The following is a 12,600-nucleotide window of genomic DNA, read 5'->3' as shown; positions in this document are numbered from 1 at the left end:
ACTTAAGCCCTCACTTCCACCCTATCCCCGTAACCCGATACCCCCTCCTAACCTTTTTGGACACTAGGAGCAATTTAGCATGTCCAATCCACCTAACCTGCACGTCTTTGGACTGTGGGAGGCAACCGGAGCACCCGGAGGAAACCCATGCAGACACGGGGAGAACGTGCAGACTCCGCACAGTGACCCAGCGGGGAATCGAACCTGAGACCCTGGCGCTGTGAAGCCACAGTGCTATCCACTTGTGCTACCGTGCTGCCTTACAGTGAGGGTACAACTATGTATCCCTCAGATATCCCTGATGCCCAATCAATAACTACTGAAACGAGGATGTAGTCCGAATTGAAGGCTTTAATCGACAAGATGTTTCCCCAGCAGCTCGAGTACAGAAAAGGCAGGCTGCTGGGAAACACGGGCTCTTATACTCCGCCTCGCTGGGCGGAGCTACCTTACACTCTGACCAACGAAATACAAACCATTGGGCCAATGAGCAGCGAGCCTTCTCCACCAATGGTGGCTCAGCACTCCCAGGTACCGTAGTACCTCTAGTCATACTACCACAATCCCTCAGATAAAAACATAAGTGAGTGCAACTCCTTCGACCGACGTGAGTCAGAGGATAATGGCACATTTGCTGCTTAAATGTTTGGAGGCTTTGGAAAAGGCTATGTTTACCTCGTTGGTGGAAGAGTCCCAAATCCAACACCCCCCCCCCCCCCCCCCCAACCCCCACCCCCCCCGATCAGTTGGAATGTGTAACTTAAAACACACACAAATTAATCGGAACCTGGATCCAGGTTCCATGATGCTCACCACTGAGCCTCATTTAAGCCGCACTCCTGCCTGAGTAAACAAATTGTCAGTTTTGGTGAAATTGTTTTGAATTAAATACTAGATGTTAATTGATCCTTCATTGGTGGCCATGCCTTCAGCTGCCAAGCCTCTGAGCTTTAGAATTCCATTCCTACCCCTCTCCCCTTTATCTTTATAACCTATCTCTCATGATCAAGCTTTTTGGCTATCTGTCCTCATATCTTGTATAGACTTAGGAGTCCTAGTTCAAGATTCTCTTCAGGTTAACTGGCGGGTTCAGTCGGCAGTTAGAAAGGCCAATGCAATGTTGGCATTCATGTCGAGTGGGCTAGAATACAAGAGCAGGGATGTACTGGAGAGGCTGCATACGGCTCGGGTCAGATGCCAATTGGAGTATTGTGAGCAGTTTTGGGTCCCATATCTAAGGAAGGATGTGCTGGGCCTTGGAGGGAGGAGGTCCAGAGAAGGTCCACAAGCATGACTCCAGGAATGAAGAGCTTGTCATATGAGGAGCGGTTGAGGTATCTGGTTCTGTACTTGTTGATAGTTTAGAACAATGAGGGGGGACCTTATTGAATCTTACAGGATATGAGAGGGCTAGATAGAGTGGACGTGGGGAGCATGTTTCCACTGGTAGGAGAAACTAGAACCGAGGCACGTTCAACCTCAGACTGAAGGGACGATTTTTAAAACAGAGATGAGGAAGAATTTCTTCAGGTGAATCTGTGGAACTCTTTGCCGCAGAAGGCTGTGGAGGCCAAGTCACTGAGTGTCTTTAAGACAGAGATAGATAGAGGGGATGAGAAAAATATCAACCATGATTGAATGGCGGAGCAGACCCGACGGGCCGAATGGCCTAATTTCACTCCCATGTCTCATGGTCTTATATAGAATATAGAACAGTACAGCACAGAACAGGCCCTTTGGCCCTCGATGTTGTGCCGAGCAATGATCACCCTACTCAAACCCACGTATCCACCTTATACCCGTAACCCAACAACCCCCCCCCCTTAACCTTACTTTTTTTTTAGGACACTACGGGCAATTTAGCATGGCCAATCCACCTAACCTGCACATCTTTGGACTGTGGGAGGAAACCGGAGCACCCGGAGGAAACCCACGCACACACGGGGAGGACGTGCAGACTCCGCACAGACAGTGACCCAGCCGGGAATCGAACCTGGGACCCTGGAGCTGTGAAGCATTTATGCTAACCACCATGCTACCGTGCTGCCCCGCTTCCTGACTTAACAAAGCTCCTGTGAAGTACCTTGGGGCACATTATGATGCTAAAGGTGAACACTGTTTGGGTTAATTTTCTAAGAGATCCGAATGGTGGAATAATAGGGCATGGGTTTCACGTTTCACGAGTCTGACTCCGAAGGGAACATGAAGCAGGAGCTCGGTTCCTACTCCTGCTATAACCTGCATGAGGCTTACGGGGTGGGAACAATCACTCTCCCCGTGAGCCCTGCGGAAAAAGAGCTCCCCCGATGAGTGGGCGGGGAGCAGGGATTGACCGTTGTTTAGTTCGATATAAAGTTGGCCAATGATGGAACTGACAGGACAGACCCGGCTGGGACCTGATGCGTATTGTAACCATTACCAGAAATTGCTTGTTCCTGAACTGAGTTTGGGCTCCCGGTGGTCTACAAGGCCTCCCAATATGAGGGAATGGAGGGAAAATGTGCCCCAATAAGATCGTAAAATGGCACGGAGATGAAGTTCCTTTCCTCAGCAGTTTTAGCTGGAAAAAGTAAATGCTGAAAGGGATTGTTCATTTTGTTCTTACAGGAATTGTCCAACTAAAATTGTTGACTTAACAAGTGTAACTACTTGAAAAGCAAAGCCTGGGTTTGTATTCAGTCACCGTTGCAGTTTGACACGGACGCCCCTAATCTGGGTATTTGTGTCGTCTCTGATTTGTGCTCAGCTGCCAGAGCCACCAGAATGTTGGCCCCATTTTGTGGCCTGTGGCAGTGTGGTTCCGCGAGTAAATATCGTAAACTGGCGGAAGCGTTGTCAATATCGATCCTGGAAGGGGTAGGAGTGGGGGAGGGTGGGGGTGAAATAAGCCCAGCGTATCGCAGCTGATTCCATGTGTTGTGCTCTGTGGTATGGCCATTGCAATGATGTACACAGAACATCTAATTATTTAACTAGAAAGACGATTTATTAATAAACACATGGAAAGGTAACTAACAGATCACTATACAGACAAAGACTACTAAATGAATTCCATGAATTCTCCTGGAGCTCTCGTACGTCCTACTACCAACTGATGGATATCTCAAGTCCCGTGCTGTATCTCTGACGCCACCAGCTGGTTGGAGGTCACATTGCTCACTTTCTGCCTAACTGCGCACAGGCATATCACCACAGCATGGAAGTGGAAGCTGGAAGATCAAATGGCAGCGCTTCCGGCAGTCAGCCATCCATTCTTAGAATCGTACAATGCAAAAGGAGGCCATTCAGCCCATCGAGTCAGCAGCGGTCCTTTGAAAGAGCACCCTACCTAGGCCCACTCCCCTGCCCTATCCCCGTAACCCCATCTAACCTTTCGACGCTCAGAAGCAATTGATCATGGCCCGTCCACCTAATCTTTGGACTGTGGGAAGAAACCGGAGCACCCAGAGGAAACCCACGCAAGCACGGGGGAAAAGTGCAAACTCGGCACAGACAGTCAACCCGAAATCGAACCCGGGTCCATGACGCTGTGAGGCAGCAGAGCTAACCCACTATGTCCCCCCGTGAGGATGTTGGAGGAGCTCCTGGAATCATGTTGGATCCTTCCAGAGGGGAAGGGCAAAGGGAGGCAATTAGTTTCGGGGGGGGGAGGGATTGGCGAATAGGTTCCTTATGACCTTCATTTGGAGCACTTGCTGCATTGAGAGTGACAACTACCAGTAAACAACGTACAAAGCAAAGGTGGACATATCAAACTGTTTGATTACCAGCAGACAAAGCAGTAACAAATACACGTTGGGTGTGTGTCATTGCGCAACGTTTATGGCCTTGAGTGTGTGTTTATGACTCTAAAGGTGACAATTGGTTTCTTTTGTATATAATTATAACATGAGCTACTGTGTATCAGATGTCAGCTGGTTGTTATGGTGTGTTTCATTCAACAAGCTAAGACAAAATGAATGTTGCTAGTTAAACAAAAGTTCACCCTTACTCCCACTTAGTTCCTGGGTGATGTGTGCCAGAGAGCTGGAGGGGTTCTTTAACCTGTTCCTCCGTAAGCTATTTATTAACAGCCGCCAGTACCTTATGCAAATACATTTATCGTCCGCTGTATGTCACCCACTCATATGGGGTGAATGACCAGCAAGAACAATTTTGAGTTTGTCTCCAAGTATATCGACACATAGAGGAGCAAAGGAAAAACCTTCACCCTCGCTGCCTGGGACGATTACCGACATGGGTTGTATTCCTGGGTGTCGCACAACCCGCCCCACCCACCATTTCATCCTGTTTTGCCCCTGCCACCTCCAACATTGTTTGCAACTCGAGCGAAAGTGTTTGTAAAAAAAAAGAGTTAACGAAAAACAATTTGGTTACCTCCTCCACAATCACTGATTGAATTTATCAGAATGATACAAGAATCGAGGGAGTTCCGGTACATCGAGAGATTATCGCTGAGATTCTAAGGTGGGATTATCCAACCTAGAACAAAGAAGTTAAAGGGGAGATTTGAGGGAAACATTCAAAACAATGAGGCGTCTTGTTAAATTAGACCAAGGGAAACTGGCTCCGCTGGTGAATCAGTGGAACTCTTTGCCGCAGAAGGCTGTGGAGGTCAAATTACTGAGTGTCTTTAAGATTAATAAGGGGCTTTGATTAACCGGGCTGCATCACAGCCTGGTATGGCAAATGCTCGGCCCAGGACTGCAAAAAACTTCAGAGAGTCGTGAATACCGCCCAGTCCATCACACGAACCTGCCTCCCATCCATGGACTCCATCTACACCTCCCGCTGCCTGGGGAAAGCGTGCAGCATAATCAAGGATCCCTCCCACCCGGCTTACTCACTCTTCCAACTTCTTCCATCGGGCAGGAGATACAGAAGTCTGAGAACACGCACAAACAGACTCAAAAACAGCTTCTTCCCCACTGTCACCAGACTCCTAAATGACCCTCTTATTGACTGACCTCATTAACACTACACCCTGTATGCTTCATCCGATGCCAATGCTTATATAGTTACATTGTATATCTTGTATTGCCCTATTAGGGGATGGTTTAGCTCACTGGGCTAAATCGCTGGCTTTTAAAGCAGACCAAGCAGGCTAGCAGCACAGTTCAATTCCCGTACCAGCCTCCCCGGACAGGCGCCGGAATGTGGTGACTAGGGGCTTTTCACAGTAACTTCATTGAAGCCTATTCGTGACAATAAGCGATTTTCATTTAATTATGTATTTTCTTGAATTTTGTTTAATTCCCGTTTCTTCCCATGTACTGATGATCTGTTGAGCTGCTCGCAGAAAAATACTTTTCACTGTACCTCGGTACACTTGACAATAAACAAATCCAATCCAAGGGGATCAGGGGTTACGGGGAGAAGGCAGGAGAATGGGGATGAGAAAATATCAGCCATGATTGAATGGCTGAGCAGATTCGATGGGCCGAGTGGTCTAATTCTGCTCCTATGTCTTATGGTCTTAGTAAAGTCAGTTATGACCCAGAATGGATATCGTGAATTTTAATCCAGTATCTATGTCCCGTCATTCTCAATCTCTGGATCACAGGGATTAACCTGTTCCATTTGCACTGTCCCATCCCTTCATAATTAAAACAATTTGTCCAAATCAACACATAGTTCCCCTTGTTGTGAAGAAAGGAGCCCCAATTGTTCAGTGAGGGGATTAAGTTGATTAACTAATTAAACATCCAAGAGCTGAGTGTACTTTTAAGCAGTTTGATCCTATCGTCAAGGATGGACTTGTGACAAATCTGTTCATTCTGCTTGACCAGATGCACAATGGGCCTGATTTGAACTTGTTCGAGACCCATTCACTCACATTGAGTTAAAATAAGGCCGTTCAGTGGCCAGAGTGTACCGGACCCGCCAACGATGCATCCTCGCCAGGTTTCCTGAAGATCCCGCTGCCAGCGGATGGCGGGCTGCCTCTGCTTCTGCGAAAAACGCAGTGGGTTGTGTGTAAAATCCCACCCAATGTCTTATGGGCGGCACAGTAGCACAGTGGTTAGCACTGTTGCTTCACAGCGCCAGGGTCACGGATTCGAATCCGGCTTGGGTCACTGTCTGTGCGGAGTTTGCACGTTCCCCCCGTGTCTGCGTGTCTCCGGGTGCTCCGGTCTCCTCCCACAAGTCCCGAAAGATGTCTTGTTAGGCGAATTGGACATTCTGAATTCTCCCTCTTGTGTACCCGAACAGGCGCCGGAATGTGGCGACTCGGGGATTTTCACTGTAACTTAATTGCAGTGTTAATGTAAGCCTACTTGTGACAACAATAAAGATTATTATTTACGCCGTAGAGATTTGGTAAATAAACAACATTACCCCATTCATTTCCCCGGGGAGGCAGGTAATCTTCATTGTTCCCTTCTAATTCTGACCCCCCACCCCCCACCCCAACCAAGCGTTCACAGAGGTTTAAGATCTTTATAAGCTGCCGCCCAAAAACAATGCCGTTGCTGTTCTATTGCGACAGGGCAAGTGTCATTGTAGGCAGGACCCGCAGAAAGGATATGGCCTTCAAAGCAGCAGATGTCAACTAGTTGGTCATCACAGCCAATTGCCTCACTTCCTGTCTCAAGACTGTCTTGGCTATCTCACTTCCCAACATGGCCGCAGCATTCAGTAAACATGACATGAGTCTCAAATCCTGTCATTTTGGCCAAAAGGGGAATCAACTAAATTGTACCCAGGCGCATTGAATTCAAAAGCATTCTGAGAATGAACGTCTTTTAAGAACAAAGAAGAAAGAAAAGTACAGCACAGGAACAGGCCCTTCAGCCCTCCAAGCCTGTGCCGACCATGATGTTCTAACTAAAAACAAACCCTTCTGCCCTTACTCAGTCCGTATCCCTCTAAAGAACCTTTAACCTTTTTGTTACCCACAGCTATGGTACAAAGCTACAAGCTGTCCATAAGTCAAAGGAAACCAGACTTTAAATATAGGAGATTAAACCAAAGTCTAACCCTACACCTGAATGCACATGACTAGTTCACCGTACACCCTGTCTGGTTCAGGACAGACACAAAACGTGTACATTTAAATCATCTTTGCATCTCTTTCGGTAAAAAATAATTGTGAGGATCATAAAAAGTTACGGTATTTGCAGATAATATTTGACGGCTGAAAATGTTAGCAATTGCTGATTCTCAGGGCTGTCTCTTCAAACTCGCCTCTTAACCTTTGTATTTTCAAATATGGACCTGTACAAATCAAATGTCCTGCGATGGCATTCAAGGGCTGACTTTAATCCCATTGCATTACTTGTAATTCTGGCAGAGTGCTGTGTGTAAGTGTAGATTTATTGTGCTCTATTAATTAAAATCTTCCCATCTATGTCCCGCTTCCGCAGGAGATTAGGCGAGAAAGCAGCTACACAGAAATGGCAGGTAAGACGCACCTTCCCTCAGTCTCATAGGGCAGGGCAGGTGAGAATGTTGCCTGATTTTGCTTTGGGTGTTCACCTGGTCGGAGGATAGTCCATCCCGTTGATGCCCACATTGCTGATGATGGGTTGTACCAAAGTAGATAAAGTAGGATAAAAGCAAATTACTGCGGATGCTGGAATCTGAAACGAAAGGGAAAATGCTGGAACATCTCAGCAAGTCTGGCAGCATCTGTAGGGAGAGAAAAGAGCTAACGTTTGACAAAGAGTCATCGGACTCGAAACGTTAGCTCTTTTCTCTCCCTACAGATGCTGCCAGACTTGCTGAGATTTTCCAGCATTTTCCCTAGATAAAGTAGGAGGTTAACTGATTTAAGCGCCTCTATCTCATATAGTAACGGTAGCACAGTGGTTAGCACTTTGGCTTCACAGTGCCAGGGGCCCAGGTTCAATTCGACAGTGGGTCACTGTCTGTGTGAAGTCTGCACATTCCTCCGTGTCGGCGTGGGTTTCCTCCGGGTGCTCCGGTCTCCTCCAACAAGTCCCGAAAGACGTGCTGTTAGGTGAATTGGACATTCTGAATTCTCCCTCTGTGTACCCGAACAGGCGCCGGAGTGTGATGACTAGGAGATTTTCACAGAACTTCATTGCAGTGTCAATGTAAGCCTACTTGTGACACTAATAAAGATTATTATTTACGCCGTAGAGATTTGGTAAATAAACATGACCCCATTCATTTCCCCGAGAAGGCAGGTAATCTTCATTGTTCCCTTCTAATTCAGACAACCCCCCCCCCCCACCCCAACCGGAGCGTTGCGACTAGCGGCTTTTCACAGAAACGTAATTGCAGTGTTATCGTAAGCTGACTTGTGACACTAATAAAAATAATTATTGTATTCTGAAAAGCGGGAAATGGTATTATTTTGAAGAACCTGCCATGTAGTCAGATTCCTGTTAGTCTTTTTCCTGTCTTCAATGGCCCAATATTCCAGCTGGCGGTCAAATAATCTATGTGGAGTTTCAATGTTTGCAATTTAATGGCATGAATGGTGCACCTCAGTTTTAGGGTAGTGTGAGCCAGAATTACACTGGCCACTCGCACTGTGCTCAAAGACTTAAACACACCGAGGGAGCCCATGATGCCCAACCCACAAACTGGGTGATGTTCCCTCTTGGTGAAGAGAGCATCGTCCAACAGAGTGAGGAAATGCTTTTAACTCTAGACTGATCTAACGCCACCTCTTCCAGGTGACCTCAGACTGGAAGGCTGGGTTTTCCCAAAATGGGGCGATGTCCCCACATGGGCGTAAAAACACAGGCGTTGCATTCCCCAGTTTCCTTAAACAAATAGCAGCCAATTCACTTACCTGCAGGGGGCTGGCAAGCTTCAAGCAGCTTCGGCTGCGGATATGGGCCCCGCACCTCCAGTTCCAGGTCCGTGCATACGCACAGCGGCAGCCTCCAGCGGCCGTGCCGAGCGTGATGGCGGACTCGGACCACGGAGGCAGCTCCGTAATGTAGATCTCCCCTATCGGCCACGTACCCCTGCATCAGACCGGCCGATCTGTGCCCCGGCCGCCCATAAGGCCAACCCCCCCCCCCCACCCCCAGTGCCGACCGGCCACGTCATGTTAGTTCCACGCCATCGGGAACTCGGCCGGTCGGGAGCCGAGTTTTGCTGGACAGGCCTCTGGCAATGCCCCCCCCCCCAGCCGCGCGGCGTACTTCGCCGACGCGCGGATATTCGAGGCCCGGAGAATCGCCAGAGCGCCGCCGGGCCCCGTTCCGTCGGGAAAGTTGATTCTCTGCCCTCGCGCCAAATGCGATTTTGGCGATTGACTGTGGCGAATCCAGCCCCAAATCCTAAACAGATGTAAATAGGAAATTCCTCGAGGGTGTAACAGGACAGAGGCTACTTCCCCTGCTTAGAGAGTCAAGAACTAAAGGTTTGGCCATTTAGGAATGAGCTGTGGAGTCTTCAACAGGGGTGGTGGGGGGAAATTTGGAATTTTCTCAGTCATTACGTGTATTCCAAATGAAATGGAAAGATTGGTCAGGAATTCCTTGTCCCGCCTGCCTTTGGCTGGTGCGTCTACCTTTCTGTTCCACTCGTGACGATTATTGCCACTAATGAGATGAGAAACTCTTGCCCCTTGTTGGGCATTAAGAGAATCAAGATATTGGTATCGGATGGGAATGTGGAATTGAGATATATTGGCCAGAATCTGATTAATGGGAGAGCTTGAAGGGACTACCAAGCTCCTTTTGCTAATGTTTGGACATGTCTGGTTACAGTTACTGTGTCTGATTTGCTGTAATTTTGGACAGAACCTTGTTGAGGCATCGGGGGTCTCCCCTGCCAGCCGGTGTGAGGCCTACGGTGCTTTGTTTCAAGAAGGTCTGCTGAACCACATGCCAATCAGGCAGTGATGAGGACACCAGTAGGCCTTCCCCTGGAATTAAGACCCCCAAGGACAGACGTCCCGCCAGCCAATCAGAGGCCAGCACCTCTGAGGCTGCTGCCGGAAAGACCAGAGTCCCAGGATCGTAGATGAACCAGGCTTCGGGGACGGGGGGGACGGGTGAATTCCGCAGTGTGGGAGGCGGGGGGGGGGGGGGGGAGGAGGGAATCGGGGTGTCGGAAGGAAGAGCAGCAACTGGCCCACAGGGGGCTCCCACATCCCGATGACCGGTCCCTCAAACAGGCACTGAGTGCCTTTGACAGAGGGTCACCCCCACCCAAGGAGGTGTATTTAAGATGACTAGCAGTCCGCACCATATGGCAGGATGGCATGGTGGCACAGTGGTTAGCACTGGTGCCTCACAGCGCCTGGGACTCAGGATCAAATTTGGCCATGGGTGACTGTCTATGTGGAGTTTACACGTTTCTCCCCGTGTGTGCGTGGGTTTCCTCCGGGTGCTCCGGTTTCCTCCCACAGTCCAAAGATGTGCAGGTTAGGTGGATTGGCCATGATAAATTGCCCTTAGTGTCCAGGAAGGCCCAGGTTAGGTGGGGTAAGGGGATAGGGCGGGGGAGTGGACCTGGGTAGGTCCGATGGGCCGAATGGCCTCCTTCTGCACTGCAGGAATTCTATACATTGGGTTAATATCAGCAACAGTGTGTTGAGGCCCTTATATGGCCATTAATTGGCCGGTTAAGGCCTTTAATTGGCCCCAGGGGCGAGAAGGTTGACCATGGGCTTTACTAACTGGAACTTATTTCTGGCAGAGACGGGAGGGTAACAGCTTTTAGCAACACCACCGCCTCCCCCAAGTAAATGCCCTTCCCACCTCCAAGCCAGCCACAGGATTCCAGCTGTAGGCTCAGCATTGCGACAGTGCAATATAAGTCATCCAACCACAATGTTGGGCATTTGTGCAGGGGGTCAGTCTATCGTGTCGAAACCTTTGACTTCCTCACCTGACATTAAAAGATATGCATATTACAGTTATCGCGAGAGACAGTTATTTAAAACGGGGTCGGAGAGTCATGCTGACGTGCCACTTTCTGAGTTCAATCCCAACCACAATTCCACTACAAAATACACTTCACAATCCTCTGAGTTTGCAGTTGCTTTCCACCTTGTAATTAGGACTAGCAAATTCAATAAGACGTTAATTGAAACCGCTTTTTCCAATTACTTTTTTTCCCCTCTGTGGCAGAAGGGAGAGATGAGCAACTTTGAGTATCTCATGCATCTGAACACTTTGGCAGGGCGAACCTATAATGATCTGATGCAGTATCCAGTATTCCCTTGGATTCTCGCTGACTACGACTCTGAGGTAAGCGATGAATAGCAGAAGGAGGGAACTCGCGTTCACTTTCATGACCGACAGGACACCCCCATGTACCGTGCCCATGAATTACCTTTGACGTTAAGTCCCTGGGCGGGATCCCCCTGGCCCCGCGCCGGCTGGAGAGTGCCCGGAACCATGCCACGCCGCCCCAACGTTTGGCGCGGCGCTAGCCGCGGGCCGCTCTACGGGGCTGGGCCGCCGATTCTCCGGGCCGGATGGGCCAAGCGGCCGCTCCAAAAAGGCAGAGTCCCGCCGGCGCCGTCCACACCTGGTCGCAACCGCTCCAGCGCCGTGCTGGCCCTCTGTGGGGTCCAGAATCGGTATTACCAGCGGCCCGTTCACGCCGTCGTGAAACGCAACGGCGTTTCCGACAGTGGGTGAAGATGTGGGTTCCAGAAACACATATAAAGACAAAGTCAATGATGCAAGATGATATTTTGAATACGAGTCTTTGCAGGTAATTAAGTCTTTACAGGTCCAGACGGTGCGACTGGAGAGAGGGATAATCACAGGTTAAAGAGGCGTGAATTGTCTCAAGCTAGGACAGTTGGGAGGATTTTGCAAGCCCTGGCCAGATGGTGGGGGGGAGGGGAGGGCGGGTAAATGGAATGAGACATGAATCCAAGGTCCCGGTTGAGGCCGTACTTATTTAATGAGATAACCGATCAGTTACTCTGAATTGGAGGTGCTGCCCGATGGAGGAGTATTGGGCAGGATACCAGGGATACTTCTGGGTGGGTGCCAGAAGATGAGCCAATGGCTTTCCTCACCCAGACCTGTCATTGTACTATGTTATAGGGGTTGGGTTCCTACCTTCTTACATCAATTCAATGATAAGTCTGCTCTGATCCCATTTCTATCCCTATTCACTCCCAGTTCTTAGTCACCTAATTAGAATCATAGAATCCCAGCAAAGCAGAAGGAGGCCATTGGGCCCATCGTGTTTGCACTGACCCTCTGAAAGAGCACCTCACCTAAGCCCCCTCTCGCTCTCCCCATAATGGCACCTACCTGCCCATTTGGGAGGAAACCGGAGCATTGCAGACACGGGAAGGAAGTGCTGACTCCACACAGATGGTCACCCAAAGCCGGAATTGAACCCGGCACCCTGGCACTGTGAGGCAGCAGTGCTAACCACAGTGCCACCCATACATCTAAGCACAAAGGTCTAATCATTATAGTACAAACATTACTGGAATGATAATATCCAGACTTACAACCTGCTCCTGATCGGCTTTCCATCCTCCACTCTTCATAAACTACAGTTCTTACAAATTTATATTGCCTGCAGCACACTCTGTACAAACATTCGCTCAGCTCTTAAGCCTAGGCCCCGGTTAGCCACAGGATATCAGTAGTACTCAATTCCTCCTGTACCCCTAAAATGTCCTACGTTTTGAGG

General features: G+C 49.1%; 1 protein-coding gene across 2 annotated transcripts in view; it reads left to right on the top strand.

Moving 5' to 3' along the window:
- wdfy4 (WDFY family member 4) overlaps nucleotides 1-12,600 on the top strand; it is a 292,745-nt gene that overhangs the window by 212,331 nt on the left and 67,814 nt on the right. For both annotated transcript variants that reach the window (XM_038782904.1, XM_038782905.1), the window contains 2 exons: nucleotides 7,368-7,404; nucleotides 11,064-11,183. In XM_038782904.1, coding sequence (XP_038638832.1) covers nucleotides 7,368-7,404; nucleotides 11,064-11,183 — 157 coding nt within the window. The remainder of the gene's footprint in view (nucleotides 1-7,367; nucleotides 7,405-11,063; nucleotides 11,184-12,600) is intronic.

This window comes from Scyliorhinus canicula, chromosome 22 (genome assembly GCF_902713615.1).
Source record: "Scyliorhinus canicula chromosome 22, sScyCan1.1, whole genome shotgun sequence".
Taxonomy (NCBI): domain Eukaryota; kingdom Metazoa; phylum Chordata; class Chondrichthyes; order Carcharhiniformes; family Scyliorhinidae; genus Scyliorhinus; species Scyliorhinus canicula.
This window is presented reverse-complemented; position numbering and strand designations above follow the sequence as displayed.